This window comes from Salvelinus alpinus, chromosome 6 (genome assembly GCF_045679555.1).
Source record: "Salvelinus alpinus chromosome 6, SLU_Salpinus.1, whole genome shotgun sequence".
In the NCBI taxonomy this organism is placed as follows: Eukaryota; Metazoa; Chordata; class Actinopteri; order Salmoniformes; family Salmonidae; genus Salvelinus; species Salvelinus alpinus.
The window spans coordinates 43,634,436-43,653,859 of NC_092091.1; the positions used below are offsets into that span (position 1 = coordinate 43,634,436).

At 42.9% G+C, this 19,424-nt stretch overlaps 1 protein-coding gene and 1 pseudogene across 9 annotated transcripts in view; one reads left to right on the top strand and one right to left on the bottom strand.

The window, feature by feature from the left end:
• The window catches only part of LOC139577555 (dedicator of cytokinesis protein 7-like), a 98,160-nt gene extending 94,214 nt beyond the window's left edge, over positions 1-3,946 (top strand). For 8 of the 9 annotated variants that reach the window (XM_071404623.1, XM_071404615.1, XM_071404616.1 and 5 more), the window contains 2 exons: positions 26-193; positions 3,423-3,946. In XM_071404623.1, coding sequence (XP_071260724.1) covers positions 26-193; positions 3,423-3,465 — 211 coding nt within the window. In that variant the 3' untranslated portion in view covers positions 3,466-3,946. Of the gene's footprint in view, positions 1-25; positions 194-3,422 lie in introns of those variants that run through there. The other variant, XR_011675331.1, reaches the window with a different exon arrangement.
• Positions 3,947-6,516: 2,570 nt separating this feature from the next.
• On the bottom strand, positions 6,517-9,593 carry LOC139579693 (ubiquitin carboxyl-terminal hydrolase 1-like; annotated as a pseudogene).
• Between the last annotated feature and the right edge of the window lie 9,831 nt (positions 9,594-19,424).

Genomic DNA, 19,424 nt, shown 5'->3' on the forward strand with positions numbered 1-19,424 from the left:
ACCTGTCCTATTCTCCTCCATACAGGTGTGAAGACGCCCTCCGTAAGAACAAGAGTCTGATTGGTCCAGACCAGAAGGAGTACCAGAGGGAGTTGGAGAGGAACTACCATCGTCTGAAGGAGGCGCTACAGCCACTCATCTGCAGAAAGATACTCCAGCTTTATAAACCTGTGCTGCAGGTCAACTCTCACAGGTGTGTGTGTGTGTGTGTGTATGTTGACAAGCAGGAACATACTGGGGCCATACTTGTGAACATTAGAAATAGAAATAGTTTAAACTAGGGGTGTGCCGATCTCGTCATACTCGTATGCGGAATCGTATCCGTTTTATCACACTTGATACTCGTAATCAGATTTACTCTTGATCGGAAAACCCGGACGTGCGCTTTAAATGCTGGTAAAGCCTATACCTCAAGTGCACATTACTGCTCTATCACTCAGAGTGCATCTTTATGTTTCTTGTTGTGGAATTATTCTAATCAAAAGGGGAGACTTGTAAATTTCTTCAAAACAAGTAAACGTTCTTATTTAATTACTGCAGTAATGGAGCTTGTCAACGAGCCCCCCCGTAGGTGATTCGTTGAGAGCCCAACCAGCAGGACTAAGCCACAGCATTTATAGCAAAGTCCATCCTCCTGGATAATCATGACAAACAACAGATGTATGGAATGGGTCACAAGGTTAAGATTCATATGAAAGATGCTAATAATTCACAGCAAAGGCTATCCGCTGTCAAGACTGTTCTTGTTGTGTAGAAACCAGAGTCTGGCCCCACCAACTCAATACTGGAGCCATCTCCCCATGGTAACCCAGTACAGAAACGGTAACTCATGCTATGGAATGCGGTCTTGTTAGGTTCATCACCCAAAGACATGGTAAATCTTCTGTCAGCATTAAAACTCCGAGGCCCATCCTCAGTAGAACACACACAGATGAAAGTGTTCAGAGAACCCCCTATTCTGTTGCATAAAACAAACATTTGATGCAATAACAGTATTATAACACAATCTTGCAATTTTCTCCACCATGTCCTTCATTCACTCACCCACATTGTTAAACGACCCCGACAGATGAAAATGCACATGATTTACTTACTTAGTCCTATTCAATTATCAACAAAATAGGCTAATAAATAGCTTAATGTATGGCTGGCTACTAGTGCCTGCATTTATTGCAGACACAGATTTAAATGAAGGTAGGCTAATTCTCTTGACCCCGTATATTGTTTCACTTTCGAGAGAATCAAAACGTATCTCTCCTGACACTTATGCCGCAACATTTGTATAATACAAATAAACTACATTTGTAATTTTATTTTCTAATGATATGTTGCTCGGTAAACATGCCTGGGCGAGAATAAGTAATAATAGCAAGCAAGCATGGGTTTGGATCACGAAATAACGACAGACATCGTCAGCAATGGAATAAATATACCTTCAGACAAAGTAGGCTTACTAAACCATGCCAAGTAGACAGACAAAACAACCAAATAGCATCAGCAAAGTGGACAGGAAATAACTAGAACAACAATGGCTAGCTACGGATTCTGATTCATACGCAGTGTTTGGAGAAGGGGAGACTTGAGAGCGGCTTGTTCTAATCCAAATCGTTGCAGCTGGCTCAACCGATACCCCGCCCGTTTCTTTACAGACAGAAGAACTAACCAATAGTTGTTTGGAGCACACAGCCCTTCACTTTGTTTGAGTGAAAGAGAATGTGTGCTGGCAGCTGAAAATTACTTTTTTCCGTATAATTACAAAAAATACTTGTCATAATCGTGTTCGGAAAATTCTCCATATCCGTTACGGTACTCGTTTTGTCCGAGTACTTGGCTCACCCCTATTAAACTGTTTCTCGGTCTCAAAATGTGCATCAGCCAATTAAAATAGCTGATTTACTTGAACGTGATAGAGCACTACATTGTACTTGGTCCCGTCAGCCCTATGCTAACCTCACCAGCTGACTGATTATGTCCTATAATAAATTCCGCATCAGCCTATCAATGGCATTTCTTAAAATAGGTCAACTCTGGCCACCAGAAGGATATTTTAAACCTACAAATTCAAGGTTTACTTTTGTATCAAAATGTTGTGCCAATATTGCATTGATTAATCCTTGACTAGGCTACTAGTACTAACTTTACACACAATTGTTTTCACATATGACAAAATCCCAAGTTTTTGCGGAGAAAAGGTCAATTAGGTCCTTACAAACATGTACGTGTATCATACATCGAATAAATAGACTAAGAGCCTTATGGACTTGTCGATTTAGCGGTCATGTACCGTTATTACCATCGCTTCGAAGTGGCACACAATACTAAAGCGGTTGACTCTAAATCCATAGGGCTTTTCACTGACTCGTTGATGCGCGATTCAAAATGTAACAAAAGTGGATGATTTATAATAATGCATATAAAATGTTGTAAGTGTAGCCTACATATGATATGGTGTTTCTGGTCTAACAGTTACATGAAACTATGCTATTATATATTCGGTATTTTGGGCTTATGTAGAATACTGATGAATCATTAAGTAATCTTGCGAGACATTGATTCACCTTAAGTTATAACACTTTATTAAACAAGCACCATTCTGAGAAGTGACGAAGCATCGCTCTAGTGCGATCTGGTCGATCTACACCCCTGTATAATAGAAGCCTATGTGTCGGTCTACGAGAGGAACTCAGAGAAACTCCTCATTAGATATATTTGTAATCTTCATTTACAAGGTTTTGGCTGCACCCTTCGCAACACACTATCACAATAAATGTAGGTCTACATTTCAAAGGGAAAAAAACGATCTCACCTGGGATTAGAAGCCTGACTGTGAGCTATCTGTCCAGCTTAAGTTTTGTGCATGTTTTACTAACTTTGATTAGCAGATGGTGCTGTGTGACTTCTGTTAAGGACGCTCATGGGAAAAAAGGGGTTGGTCACGTCAACGTTTTTAATTGGCCGATACAGAATTTGTCACAGGAAAAATCATGTCCAGCTGGTGTTGTTAACCTGGCATACTTATCCCTATGCTATCTGATGGGGAAAAGCTAACAAGTAGCGTTATATCACGTGCAACTATGGCAACAAATGTTTTTTGAGACATAGAAACAGTTTAAATGTAAACTGCTTCTAATGTTCGCGGCTCCACTCTTTCTTTGGCGCGTTAATGATGTGCATTTGGACGTATGAAATACTCATATTGCTTATGTTTTGTCATGCCTTCCCCTCCACATAAATATGATTCCCTGCTTTTGCTTCTGTTAAATGCAGCAAACGGGCAGCTTCACCAGGTAGTTTGGTGTTCTGTGATTGGAATCACCTGTGTAAAACTGTCTGCACTGGGTCTCTACTGCATGGCCAATTTGGTATGACTTGGCTTCTCCATGTTTCACTGACTTTGCATTCTGTGTTCTTTTTTTCCACAGGGATTCCTTCAGCAGAATGAGTCTCCGCAAGCTTGAACTTTGAAGATGAAGAAAAATTGAAATGAAGAATCATTACCTTAATTTATTCATGTGTAAAGACGGAGTCAGCGTTCCCGATAGCAAGCAGAAGGAAAGCTAAAGGAGTGTTACCACGAACTTGGTACGTCATTCAAGTGTCTTATTTGTTGACAGGCAGGCAGCCTGTTACGCAATCAGTGGGTTTAACAAAGTGGATCTTACTACGTATAATGTCAAATCTGTATTCATATTTCATGTGTGCACTTTTTTAAATTACTGTGTATCCATGCATTTTGCGACTTGAACGTTTTAATATTTAAGCAAAAATGGGATGGAAAGAAAACTTGCAAAATATGTACCGACACTATTTATAATGCTTTATAATTTTTAGTTAAGCTCCATTTTGTTTTTAGTTAGGGAAATGTTTTAAACATTGACATTGAATAGTTATGTATTTTTTTTGTTTACTTTAAATATTTTACTAAATAAATATTTGAATGACCAAATGGGTGAGTACTGTTCTTTGAAGACGAAAAATACAATTTTGAAAAACTCTTGGGCAAACAAAGAAAAACTTTGCATATGCTGGTGTTTTATTAAATGTACAAGAGAATCTACAAATTATAGCAGGAGCGAGAAGTAGAAAATATGTGGGAATTATTATTATTTTCTACACGTGCAAAAATGATCTCGCCAAGAACTAGACCGAGATGGCCTCCTTTATCTGTATCTAACTGAACTTAAACATTATGGGCCAAAACTGAGCAGCTTATTTCTGATGGTCCAACAGTATTTGAAGGCATGAAACCAATGTTTTCCCTAAGTAAAGCCAGCTATGGACTTCCCGGACTGTGGGGGCTTAAAAAAAAGGTTGGCAAATAAGCTCTATTTTGGTGGCCTCTGGTATGTTATAATAACTTGATTCCATCTAAAATACACAGCAAAATGATTGGATGCTTTATCAAGTTTTCCTCCCAGATTGATAAAATGAGTTGTGGTATTGTGTTGAAAGACACGACTTTACAATTTAAATTACTGCAAATGTATACGAATTCAGTGTATTATTAGTTATTTAGGATGTTGTTCCGCTACCTATTGTTCCTGCAGTGAGGAGTCACCATCTTCATTGAATGCTTTCATAATTTATCTACAGATTAACAGCCAAAAAGGTTACCAGTATGCAAATTAGGGAGCCAAATGAACAGCTCACTCCAATGTGATTCGGTGGGCTACACTGAGTATGGTTACATGCACACAATAATGCGATTATTGTGGGTAGTCAGATTAATACATTTGATTAAAATGTTTACATACTTTGCAAGAAGAATGATACCCCTAATAATCCTGTTTACATGCATAGCCACGGGAAGTAGGGGTGTTGCAGACCCCCCCCCCCCCCCCCCCCCCCCCCCAAAAAAAAGATTATTACAAAAAAGTCACATTGTTTTTCACTGAGCCTTTACTAGTCCTGTATTAGCGGACCGATATCGCCGTGGGCATGTAGCGTGGGCAAAAATCTGAAATCAGGCTACCTGATGGCACTCTGATAAATGCAGAAAATGGCCAATCGAAATAAACGTTCTACCACAGCGACCGTGTTATTTTTGGGAAGCATATTTGATTCAGAGTTTGCACATAACGTTTGTATGTGAAAACTACTTCTACTAAGCACTCGTTTAGTTGTTCCGAACTCACTCCACTAGCTCTAAAGAGGGGGGCTTGCTCGGCTGGTGGAAGCAGATCAAATTGTTCACATGTCCTAACAATTTGAAAGATTGTCAGAAAAACAGGTTTTAATCTGCGTATTCTTACTTCAATTTTGACCTTACGCCCGATTTAAGATAAACTGAGTAAGGTGTTTACATGACTTTTGCATCATCTGGCTACTGCCATATGTTTCATTTCAAATTATTAGTGTGCATGTAAACATACTCAATCACTGACGAATCTCTCACTTTAACGTCACTGTCAGCCATGTCCGGATATGGGCTGGATATCCTAGGAAATTACAAACAAGATATTTGGTTTACTTGTCCCGGTGGAATACCATGGACATGCAACTACGTTGTATGATTTATGAATGGTAAAGGGATATAGTAGATTGACTTCGTTCACAGTAGCAGTGCGTGGGTAAAATCACGGGGGGAAGCCAATCCAGGAAAAAAACGCCATATTACAATCTGTGTTGTGATAATTGAATTGTTTGCTCTATAACCTGTTAGTTCATATACCTTGCAACTGTGATATAGGCCTAAGGTTGATGCAATAAGAAGACAGTAACAGAATCAATTCAAGCAAACCTTTGTTTCATCACAAAACCGGAGCACCGTCTGTCCACAAAGCATAATGCACTTAATAAACAGTTATATGACCTACAGCATGGTCACGCAAGGTAATGTTTCTGACATTTTCGGACCGTTAAACAACTATTAATTTAGAACTACGGAGAGTTACCGCTAGTTACAAAGAAAACAGGAGCTGCCTCCACTATTCCAGCACCATTTCAACATGTCAACACCATCTAATCACATTTTTTTACATTTTAGTCATTTAGCAGACGCTCTTATCCAGAGCGACTTACAGTAGAGTGCATACATTTTTATTACATTTTACATACTGAGACAAGGATATCCCTACCGGCCAAACCCTCCCTAACCCGGACGACGCTATGCCAATTGTGCGTCGCCCCACGGACCTCCCGGTTGCGGCCGGCTGCGACAGAGCCTGGGCGTGAACCCAGAGACTCTGGTGGCGCAGCTAGCACTGCGAAGCAGTGCCCTAGACCACTGCGCCACCTCTGCTTAGTCTAATAGTGTCAACTAAAAGATACCAAAAACGATTTAGTCCAATCAAAGTAAGCTGTGGGTGTGCGCGCCAAGTAGAAAAAACGTTGACTCACCCTAACTGTAGAGAAAAGCCAATGCCACCATCCTCTTTTATGTTGCCAAAACGGTCTTTGACTGTCATATAGTACACGCTTTTAGCTTTTGTTATCCTCGGCTACCTGGTTAAAATAAATACTTGCCGAACTTCCTTTAATGGGCAACGATGCGCCAGGCCAGCTAGTTAACTACATCTACACTGAACAAAAATAGAAACTCAACATGTGAAGTGTTGGTCCCATCTTTCATGAGCTGAAATAAATGGAATGGTGACATTTGCACGATCGGTTTTTTATCGCTCATTTGCACGTCACGTCAATGATATCATGCCACCGTGTGGGACTGTGGGTCAATTAACTTTGTCGGAGTGGTGTAACTTGTGTGTATAGTACAGTCGCTAGGCTGCAGGATTGCCGTATTAAACAAGAACCCTGTGTGAGTGTGTGTACACATAATAACACCCCTCACATTCCGAGCTATTGTCTGGGCTGCGGTGTTCGTCCGCCTGCACTGGGACACTGATGTCCTGGAAGTCTTCTCTGCTCTCAGCGTGACACTCACATTCCAGACAGCGTGTCCTCAACACCAGAAGGCCCTGGAACAAACGCTCCATCAGGTCCACACCCAGGCACTCTGGACAGGGGAGAGGAAAAGAGGAGAGTCCGGATTTAACATAGTAATAGACAAAACATAATGGCTAAAGCAAGGGTACAAAAAAATTTGACAGACAGGACACGGTCGATGAAGTGGATTTCCAACGACATGTACTCGACTATGACCTCACTTTCACTTTTAGCTTTCTCCTCCGCTTCCTCTGTTACCTTCTCCCGAGAGTTTTTCCTGTGTTCCCCACCGTTCTCCTGAGGTTGGTTACTCTGCGTCTCCTCCTGGTCAGGTTCGGCTGTCTCTGTCTTCCCTCCTGTGTGGCAGCTAATCCATCTCATGCTCATGAACTTAGAGAAGATACTGGGCTGCTTCCCTGAGGACAGCCAGCTCAGCTTGGGCCTCTTCTTCACCTCTGACTCTTTAGGGGCCACCTCTCCTTTCCCCTCCACGTCACTTTCCTTCTCTTCTTCCTGCTTCTTCTCCCCCTCTTCGCCTTCGAATTTTGGCGCTACGGTGATGTCACTGGAGGACTTCCTCTTGGGTTGGGTGAGAGGTTTCCCGTTTTCGACTGCCGATACTGCCTTCTTGGCCTGCCTGTGGGTCACTCTTCCTCTTACTGCTTGTTTGACCATCATCGTTAAGTGAGATTTCTGAAGTTTTGGCCTGCTTCTCTGTTGCAGTTTGTTTTTGTGCCCACGGTGGTGGCAGTGTCTGGCTTGACCTCTGACTTCATCGTCCTGGTCACCCTCCTGTTCCTTCCTGATGGTCTATGAGGCCTCCTGCATGTATCCCAGGATGCATTGGAGCACTTCCTGGGTGTACTGGTGTAGGTAGCCCTCGTATTTGGGATTCAGCTGAATGTAAAACACTAATTAGAGTCAGTCAAATATTGAATTTAATATTTATTTATACAGGTTATTCTCATTGCGAATCTTTTTTTTTCTTTTTTCTAAAAGAAACATATCAAGTACCTACCCCTCTTTCAGCAGTCAGGGTGTCCAGAAGAGGTGGTGCCGATGCACATGGAATTGCTGGATAGTTTCCACAGTTTGATCACCTTATTGGAACAGCTCCAGTCCAGCTACCTACTCCACCCTGACAAGTTCACTGACGGAGAGCTGGCCAAGCCTCCACACAAACTACTCAGTTCAGACCCCAGCCCAACTACAAGTCCCTGCAAGACTGGGTCACATTCATTAGGCAAAATGTTTAAGAATGTTTGGATATAATGGTTGTGTAATATGGAGAATGTACTTAGGTTTTTCTTCATTTATAGAGGCAAGGAGCAGTTTCACTTTTTTATAAAAATGGTGTATTACTGACAAAAGAGCAAAGTACAAATACTGTATCAATAGGTCTGTATAGCAGCAGATCAGGTTTACATTATTTGGGTGGTATAGCTAGCTAATCAGGTCAAAAAAAAACAGGGATATAGGCCAAATCTGAAAACTAAGTGAATATATTGATAAAAGTCACCTTGTCCTAGAGAGATTTACATGGTTATCAAAACATCATGTCAGGGTAAGCCTACACAAAGCACAACCCTTATTTGAAGTGTTTCTAAATTCCCCTATGGGAAAAATGAATGGTGGAAAAACGATTGGAAACATTTCCCTGTTTGACCTCTAGGTTTTATGGGTATTATGACTCAGACTGTGATACTCTATGGGGCAGGTGGAGGGGGCATTGCGATGAGTGTGGCCAATGGTGCGGTCCTGTTGGCTGCAGTGACAAAATGTAGCTGTTTGAAAGCAAATTTCCTGGAATTCTACACATTTTGCCATGGCTTATACTATCCGAGTGACTCAAACATCTTAAAATCTATGGGGTCCCCATGCCATGACAAAAATACTCCTAAATGCATATTCTTTTTTAAATTTTTGATTCTCCCGGACTGTCTGGCTTTTATGTTGGTGATTGTTAGTTCTCAAAGATTATCAAAGAAAAAAAGATATAGGTCCATTATCTACATACTTTATCTGGTTTAAGTTACACTGAACATGTTTTTCCACCCCCAAAATTATATATATTTTTTACTGTTTGGTCATAGGCAACCCCCAAAAAACACCTAGATGGCCCGCCCAAGACTTTTCTATGCAGAAGAAAACCCTGCCCTCCTCTCCTTGACACCTCACTGCAGACCTGGGCAAGAGGGAACGGTTTGAATGTCTCTCTGAATATAAATGCCACATTCAACAATTTCATAGATTTTACTGAGTTACAGTTAATATAAGGGAATTGAAAGGAATTCATTGGGCACAAGTCTATGTATTTCCCATGACTGGGAATACAGATATGCATCTGTTGGTAACAACAACAATAAATAAGTAGGGGCATGGATCAGAAAATCAGACAGTATTTGGTGACCACAATTTGCCTCATGCAGCGCGTCACATCTCCTTTGCATAGAGATGATCAGGCTGTTGATTGTGGCCTGTGGAATGTTGTCTCACACGTCTTCAATGGCTGTGCGAATTTGCTGGATATTGGCGGGAACTGGAACACACTGTCGTACACGTCGATCCAGAGCATCCTAAACATGGTTAATGGGTGACATCACAGGAGGTTGGTGGCACCTTAATTGGGGAGAATGGGCTTGTGGTAATGACTGGAACGGAATCAGTGGAACGGCATCAAATACTTTCCGGGCCTTATTCGGGGCCATTATTATAAGCCGTTCTCCCCTCGGGAGCCTCCACTGGGCAGTGGTGTAAAGTACTTAAGTATTTTAATATTTTTAATACTTTTAATATTTTTGGCAACTTTTACTTCACAACATTCCTAAAGAAAAGGATGTACTTTTACTCCATACATTTTCACTGTCACCCAAAAGTGCTCGTTACATTTTGAATGCTTAGCAGGACAGGAAAATTGTCTAATTCACACACTTATCAAGAGAACATCCCAGGTCATCCCTACTGCTTCTGGTCTGGCAGACTCACTAAATATATGCTTCAGTTTGTAAATTGTGTCTGAGAGTTAAAGCATGCCCCTGGCTATCCGTAAAATAAAATAAAAAACTAGAAAATGTGACCGTCTTCTGAAAGGATTTATACTTTTACTTTTGATACTTAAGTACATTTGAGCAATTAGATTTACTTTTGATACTTAAGTATATTTAATACCAAATACTTTTAGACTTTTACTGAAGTAGTTTTTTTACTGGGTGAGTTTCACTTGAGTCATTTTCTGTTAAGGTATGTTTACTTTTACTCAAGTATGACAATTGGGTGCTTTTTTCATCACTGCCACTGGGTGACATGTCTTGTGAGTATGCAGGCTTTGGAAGAACTAGGACATTTTCACCTTACAGGAATTTTGTACAGATCCTTCAAACATGGGGGTGTGCATTATCATGCTGAAATGTGAGGTGATGGCGGTGGACGAATGGCACAACAATTCTATCAGTTCGGTTGCCAGAGACGCGACCCAGTCGTAAACTGTTTTTGTTCCTTTTATGGACACGACCCAGTCGTTCGTTCTAAATGTTGAGGGCTGGCAACGTTCTTATCCCTTGCTTGTTAGCTAACCAACTACAGCTAACTTAGTCACATCAAACAGTGCAGCCAGAATAACAACAAAGTAGCTGCATTTGTATTTGTTTACGAAAAAAGTATTGTTAGTCGCTCTGGATAAGAGCTTCTGCTAAATGACTAAAATGTAAATGTTTAAGCTATTTTCTAGTGAAATTTATTTGGATACATCCATAACAATGAGCTAATGAAGGGAGATTTCACCTGGCATAGAAAATGTGCTCTTTCGTCAGGGCACTGTTGTTCAGAGCAGCTAGCCAACAACACAGTTAACACAAGTCACTTCAAACTGAAGCTGGAAAGACTGCAAACTAGCTGCACTTCGTTTCGTTTGACCTTTTTGGTATTTCATTGTATATCCATAAAATGATGCTGATTCATGATTTCGACTGGCTGAGAAAAGCTGCCTGCCTGTCTCATCCCGACACGTTTAATACCATTTGACAGCTGGATATCAAATTTGAATATTGAAACAATGCTGCAAATGTCGAAGAGACAGACGGCAAGGTTTATACAAATCTCCACCGTTGAAAACTAAATGTTAGTCTAAAAAAAGTCTAGATGTTTTTTTTTATAGTGGAGATCAAGTTGACAAAATTTCTGGCTGGGCTGATGAGACAGTGGATTGAGCAGTCAGATGGAAGAGAGTAAATAGGCATTTTAACGTCATATATTTAGCCAGTGGTAACTTGTGGAATAGACACAGGCTGGAATGTGGTTTTAACCAATCAGCATTAGACCCACCCGTTATATAAAAAAGCAATAAGGCAAAGGAGGCAGTGCTATATCATGAATATAGTCACAGGTAAATGGGTTGACGAACAACGCCATTTACCTGTGACTATATTCACGATACAGCACTGCCTCTTGTGCCTTATTTCTTAAATCAAATGGGTGGTTTGGATCCTGGATGCTGATTGGTTGATATACTGGAGTTATGCCATGTCCCACAAAATGCCATGACGTGTTAATGTCATAATTCCACTGTCCTGCAGCCCATGCAGGAAATTCATAATCTTTATCTCCCTTTGGAAGAAATTGTCTTCAAATACATTTTCCATGCTACTATTTGGTTTGCAACAGTTGGGGGTTGTATAAACCTACCAGTCTGTCTCTACGACATTTGAAACGATACATCATTTTACAAATGCGATCTCTCCCATGCAGGGCCGGTCCTCATATTAGGCGGCTGCCTACGGCGGCAATTGAATTTGGGGCGGCATTTTGGCAATTGGCTGCCGCCCTCTGGCGCCCCAGCCACCAGCTCATAGCCTTTGCTGCAGATCCCCACCCCATTCCCACTTTTCCCGAAGTTCAATCCCACTGTCCTTGGTAGCTATGGTGATGTGTGTGTTTATATGGGTATATCCAACTGTGATTTTTTTTTAAAAATGAATCTGCCAATTAAATGATTGTATTGTTTTTTTATGTTTATGTTTGGATCCTGTTAACGTTAGCTAGCTGCTACTACTAGTGGGGGTATGTACCCCAAAGGGGCCATGGATTACAGGCAACATCCGCACTGAGCTAAAGGGTAGAGCTGTCGTTTTCAAGGAGCGCGACTCTAACCCAGACGCTTATAAGAAATCCCGCTATGCCCTCCGACGAACCGTCAATACAGGACTAAGATTGAATCCTACTACACCGGCTCCGACGCTCGTCGGATGTGGCAGGGCTTGCAAACTGTTTCAGACTACAAAGGGAAGCATAGCCGCGAGCTGCCCAGTGACACGAGCTCAGATGAGCTAAATGACTTCTATGTATGCTTCAAGGCAAGCAACCAGCTGTTCCGGACAACTGTGTGATCACGCTCTCCGTAGCCGATGTGAGTAAGACCTTTAAACAGGTCAACACTCACAAGGCCGCAGGGCCAGACAGATTACCAGGACGTGTACACCGAACATGCGCTGACCAACTGTCAAGTGTATTCACTGACATTTTCTACCTCTCCCTGACCGGGTCTGTAATACCAACATGTTTCAAGCAGACCACCATAGTCCATGTACCTAAGAAGACCAAGGTAACCTGCCTAAATGAATACCGACCCATAGCACTCACGTCTGTAGCCAGGAAGGGCTTTGAAAGGCTGGTCATGGCTCACATCAACACCATTATCCCAGAAATCTTAGACCCACTAATTTGCATACCGCCCCAACAGATCCACAGATGATGCAACCTCTATTGCACTCCACACTGCCCTATCCAACCTGGACAAAAGGAACACCTACGTGAGAATGCTATTCATTGACTACAGCTCAGTGTTCAACACCATAGTGCCCTCAAAAGCTCATCACTAAGCTAAAGACCCTGGGACTAAACACCTCCAACTGCAACTGGATCCTGGACTTACTGACGGCCGCCCCCAGGTGGTAAGGGTAGGTAACAGCACATCTGCCACGCTGATCCTCAACATGGGGGCCCCTCATGGGTGCGTGCTCAGTCCCCTCTTGTACTAAATGTCAGGAGTTTAAATGTATTTGGCTAAGGCGTATGTAAACTTCCGACTTCAACTGTAGCTTCTCAATTCTCATGTGTCTTTTCAGGTACCCTAATCGAGAAAATGTCTTCCCACCCTGGGAGCAGTGGTAGGGCTTCTCTCCTGTGCATATTCTCTCATGCTCCTTCAGGGTCCCTAACCACCTAAAACAATTTCCACAGTGGGAACAATGGTTGGGCTTCTCTCCTGTGTGTGCGTTCTCTCATGCCTTTTCAGGTCCCCTGACTGGGTAAAACTCTTTCCACAATGAGAGCAGTGGTAGGGCTTCTCTCCTGTGTGTGTTCACTCATGCTCCTTCAGGTTACCTAACCACCTAAAACTATTTCAGCATTGGGAGCAATGGTAAGGCTTTTCTCCTGTGTGTGTCCTCTTATGCACTTTTAGGTTCCACAACTCAGTAAAACTCTTTCCACACTGGGAGCTGTGGTGTCGTCTCGCTGGTTTGGACGTCTCTGGGTCTGGTTCATCGGAGGGACTCTTCCTGTTATCATCGTGAGTGTCTGGTCTCTCATGCCTTTTCAGGTTCCCTAACTGGGTAAAACTCTTTCCACACAAGGAACAATGGTAAGGCTGCTCTCCTGTGTGTATTTTCTTATGCTCCTTCAGACTCCCTAACCACTTAAAATGCCTTCCACACTGGGAACAGTGGTAAGGCTTCTCACTTGTGTGTGTCCTTTCATGCGTTTTCAGGTCCCCTGGCCGGGAAAAACTCTTTCCACACATGGAGCAGTGGTAAGGCTTCTCTCCTGTGCGTATTTTCTTATGTTCTTTCAGACTCCTTAACTGGGTAAAAGTTTTTCTACACTGAGAGCAGTGGTAAGGCCTTTCTCCTGTGTGTGTTCTCTCATGCCCTTTCAGCTTCCATAACCACTTAAAACTCTTTCCACATTGGGAGCAGTGGTGTGGTATTGCTGGTTTGGATATCGCTGGCTGTGGTTCCTCTGAGGGACTCTTCCCGCTGTCAGGACGAGAGTCTGGTCCCTCTCCTGCCAAAGACAAATCGAGAATTTAGTTCAGAAAGGAAACACTACACATTTGTTTAACCATTTATTATGAAAGATGAACAATACATTAGGTCTTGACTAGGGATGTGCACGGTATTCGAATACTCTAATATCCAAACGGATGTTAGTATTTGAATACTTGTGAGCATTCATTTTTGCAACAACAAAAAAGGTGACATATTTTAACACTGAAAAGTTTTCTAAATTAAATGAAGATATCCATCTGACATTGTTACATAAAAGGACATACTATGACATTTACATTACCTTTTCATTGTAGCCGTAGCCTTCACACGTGTAGCTTGATGTTTATTTTGGCCAATCAAAGCAGCTCAATGTGTAGCAAGTGAAGTGAGAGTTCACTAATGCAATGCAAGATGGAATAAAATGATGGAATTAAAAGGAGTAGGTAGGCTACAACGAGGCTGTTGTTTTATCTGAATCGGGTTGGGGAGAAAGCACAGCATGTCGCCTCAATTAGCCTAGCTAGCTAGCTTCTCTAGGCTACTCCAGTTAGCCTAGCTAGCTAGCTTCTCTAGGCTACTCCAGCCAAACAGGTGTGAGGCTGGGGTGGGGTTGGCATAGCAGAAATACTTTGGGGCAATCTCTGCTCATGTGATCAGCTGATACCAGCACTCGGGTTTCCCTTCTGAACCGGCTTCACTTTATATAAAAATCAAATCAAATCAAATCAAATTTATTAGTCACATACACATGGTTAGCAGATGTTAATGCGAGTGTAGCGAAATGCTTGTGCTTCTAGTTCCGACAATGCAGTAATAACCAACAGTAATCTAACCTAACAATTCCACACTACTACCTTACACACACACACAAGTGTAAAGGGATAAAGAATATGTACATAAAGATATATGGATGAGTGGTGGTACAGAACGGCATGGCAGATGCAGTAGATGGTATAGAGTACGGTATATACATATGAGATGAGTACTGTAGGGTATGTAAACATAAAGTGGCATAGTTTAAAGTGGCTAGTGGTACATGTATTGCATGAAGATGGCAAGATGCAGTAGATGATATAGAGTACAGTATATATACATATGAGATGGGTAATGTAGGGTATGTAAACATTGTATTAAGTGGCATTGCTTAAAGTGGCTAGTGGTACATTTTTACATAATTTCCATCAATTCCCATTTTTAAAGTGGCTGGAGTTGAGTCAGTATGTTGGCAGCGGCCGCTAAATGTTAGTGGTGGCTGTTTAACAGTCTGATGGCCTTGAGATAGAAGCTGTTTTTCAGTCTCTCGGTCCCTGCTTTGATGCACCTGTACTGACCTCGCCTTCTGGATGATAGCGGGGTGAACAGGCAGTGGCTTGGGTGGTTGTTGTCCTTGATGATCTTTATGGCCTTCCTGTGACATCGGGTGGTGTAGGTGTCCTGGAGGGCAGGTAGTTTGCCCCTGGTGATGCGTTCTGCAGACCTCACTACCCTCTGGAGAGCCTTACGGTTGTGGGCGGAGCAGTTGCCGTACCAGGCGGTGATACAGCCCGACAGGATGCTCTCGATTGTGCATCTGTAGAAGTTTGTGAGTGCTTTTGGTGACAAGCCGAATTTCTTCAGCCTCCTGAGGTTGAAGAGGCGCTGCTGCGCCTTCTTCACAACGCTGTCTGTGTGGGTGGACCAGTTCAGTTTGTCCGTGATGTGTACACCGAGGAACTTAAAACTTTCCACCTTCTCCACTACTGACCCGTCGATGTGGATAGGGGGGTGCTCCCTCTGCTGTTTCCTGAAGTCCACAATCATCTCCTTTGTTTTGTTGACGTTGAGTATGAGGTTATTTTCCTGACACCACACTCCGAGGGCCCTCACCTCCTCCCTGTAGGCCGTCTCGTCGTTGTTGGTGATCAAGCCTACCACTGTAGTGTCATCCGCAAACTTGATGATTGAGTTGGAGGCGTGCATGGCCACGCAGTCGTGGGTGAACAGGGAGTACAGGAGAGGGCTCAGAACGCACCCTTGTGGGGCCCCAGTGTTGAGGATCAGCGGGGTGGAGATGTTGTTACCTACCCTCACCACCTGGGGGCGGCCCGTCAGGAAGTCCAGGACCCAGTTGCACAGGGCGGGGTCGAGACCCAGGGTCTCGAGCTTGATGACGAGTTTGGAGGGTACTATGGTGTTAAATGCTGAGCTGTAATCGATGAACAGCATTCTCACATGGGTATTCCTCTTGTCCAGATGGGTTAGGGCAGTGTGCAGTGTGGTTGCGATTGCGTCGTCTGTGGACCTATTGGGTCGGTAAGCAAATTGGAGTGGGTCTAGGGTGTCCGGTAGGGTGGAGGTGATATGGTCCTTGACTAGTCTCTCAAAGCACTTCATGATGACGGAAGTGAGTGCTACGGGGCGGTAGTCGTTTAGCTCAGTTACCTTAGCTTTCTTGGGAACAGGAACAATGGTGGCCCTCTTGAAGCATGTGGGAACAGCAGACTGGGATAAGGATTGATTGAATATGTCCGTAAACACACCAGCCAGCTGGTCTGCGCATGCTCTGAGGACGCGGCTGGGAATGCCGTCTGGGCCTGCAGCCTTGCGAGGGTTAACACGTTTAAATGTTTTACTCACCTCGGCTGCAGTGAAGGAGAGCCCGCAGGTTTTGGTAGGGGGCCGTGTCAGTGGCACTGTATTGTCCTCAAAGCGGGCAAAAAAGTTGTTTAGCCTGTCTGGGAGCAAGACATCCTGGTCCTCGACGGGGCTGGTTTTCTTTTTGTAATCCGTGATTGACTGTAGACCCTGCCACATACCTCTTGTGTCTGAGCTGTTGAATTTCGACTCGATTTTGTCTCTGTACTGAGACTTGGCCTGTTTGATTGCCTTGCGGAGAGAATAGCTACACTGTTTGTATTCGGTCATGCTTCCGGTCACCTTGCCCTGGTTAAAAGCAGTGGTTCGCGCTTTCAGTTTCACGCGAATGCTGCCGTCAATCCACGGTTTCTGGTTTGGGAATGTTTTTATCGTTGCTGTGGGTACGACATCGTCAATGCACTTCCTAATGAACTCGCTCACCGAATCAGCATATTCGTCAATATTGTTGTTGGACGCGATGCGGAACATATTCCAATCTGCGTGATCGAAGCAGTCTTGAAGCGTGGATTCAGATTGGTCGGACCAGCGTTGAACAGACCTGAGCGCGGGAGCTTGTTGTTTGAGTTTTTGTTTGTAGGCTGGAATCAACAAAATGGAGTCGTGGTCAGCTTTTCCGAAAGGGGGGCGGGGGAGGGCCTTATAAGCGTCGCGGAAATTAGTATAACAATGGTCTAGTGTTTTTCCAGCCCTGGTAGCACAATCGATATGCTGATAGAATTTAGGGAGTTTTGTTTTTAGATTAGCCTTGTTAAAATCCCCAGCTACGATGAATGCAGCCTCAGGGTGTGTGGTTTCCAGTTTACAAAGAGTCAGATAAAGTTCGTTCAGGGCCATCGATGTGTCTGCTTGGGGGGGAATGTATACGGCTGTGATTATGATTGACGAGAATTCCCTTGGTAGATAATGCGGTCGACATTTGATTGTGAGGAGTTCTAGATCAGGTGAACAGAACGACTTGAGTTCTTGTGTGTTGTTATGATGATCACACCACTTCTCGTTAATCATAAGGCATACCCCCCCGCCCCTCTTCTTACCGGAAAGATGTTTGTTTCTGTCGGCGCGATGCATGAAGAAACCAGCTGGCTGCACCGACTCCGTTAGCGTCCCTTGAGTTAGCCATGTTTCCGTGAAGCAGAGCACGTTGCAATCCCTGATGTCTCTCTGGAATGCTACCCGTGCTCGGATTTCATCAACCTTATTGTCAAGAGACTGGACATTGGCGAGTAGTATGCTAGGGAGTGGAGCGCGATGTGCCCGTCTCCGAAGCCTGACCACGAGACCGCCACGTTTTCCCCTTTTTCGGCGTCGCACAGGGTCGCCGGCTGGGATCAGATCCATTGTATTGTGTGGAAGGCAAAACACTGGATCCGTTTCGGGAAAGTCATATTCCTGGTAGGAACGATGATGAGTTGACGTTAATCGTATATTCAGTAGTTCCTCCCGACTGTATGTAATGAAACCTAAGATTACCCGGGGTACCGATGTAAGAAATAACACGTAAAAAAACAAACAAAACAAACAAAATACTGCATATTTTCCAAGGAACACGAAGCGAGGCAGCCATCTCTTTTCGGCGCCGGAAAAGTATAAACAGAGACCTGAATGAACTGTTTTCCTATGAGGTCTAATCCAGACCAGATCACTCAATAACCCCAGGCAAAGCTTCACAACATTTCATAATACAAAATGTTAACTTGCGGGCCATCATAATAATAAAGAGTTTCAAATCTAATCTTGCTCTCATGGTATTTCATGTTTTAAGGCTGAGCAGATCTCTATAATAATAGATATTAAGAAACATTTCAGTCAATGTCATTGGATACATTTGATCCATTGTTAATAAAGGTCTGTTGGTGGCCCACTCTTTGATGGGGTAGAAATCTTACAGAGTGTGGCTTTAACAATTCCTAAATTATTTTTAAAAAACACGTAAGTGTAGGGGTTTGAGTTGTAAGACAAAAGCAGCGGACTGTAGATAAAAGTCGACGAATAAAGTCAGGGAGATGCATTTGCGACAGTCAAGTCTGACACGGCTGTGGTTTTCCAACAGCAAGACTCAGATCAGCATGGCAGTGTTGACGTAATTGACATTGTTTATAAAACAATTTCTCTATAATTTCGAAATAAACATCTCCAACCCCATATTACACACTCACTCACACACTGAAATAATGTGTGTAGCCTACATTGTACAATCAATTGGTGAGAGAGAGCCCCAAATATCACATTCAATTTGTATTTATCCACTGTACATGAATCGCGGCAAAGTTAGTTCCTGTTTCAGTCACGTCTTTTGGGCACAGTCGCGTGGGTCAAACTTCAACACCCTAATGATTGGTTGACAATACATCCTCCCACAATGCAGGTGATGGCTGCAGGATGAAGCTGGTGAAGAGCAAATGCAGAAACTTGCAATTGACTGCAGTAAAAAAAAAAAGAAGAACTTTGAACACTTGGTTTTTGTAAAGTTAATGCAGTCTGACAATTGTTAAATCGTTATAATGTAACACACTTTAAAAGGCAGAGACGAACGATGGTCTCCGACTTGACAAAATTGCTCCGCGCGAACCTAGAATTTCAGTAGAATGCCCCTTTAAAGCCAATATCAAGAATTCATAAATTGTGGGACTTTCAAATTAATGATATAGGCTATCAGGGCAGATTTTGTCTTGAATAATTACTAATAATTTGTAGACTGCAAATTGATCAAACAGATATAACATTTGACTAAAACAATCATTTCAAAACTTGCTTACATTTGTATATGACCACATATATCTTTATATTCTGTGTGGTAGGTGTAACAATAGTATTGTTATGTGTTGCAGTGGGGACACTAATGTGTGCAACACTCGCTCA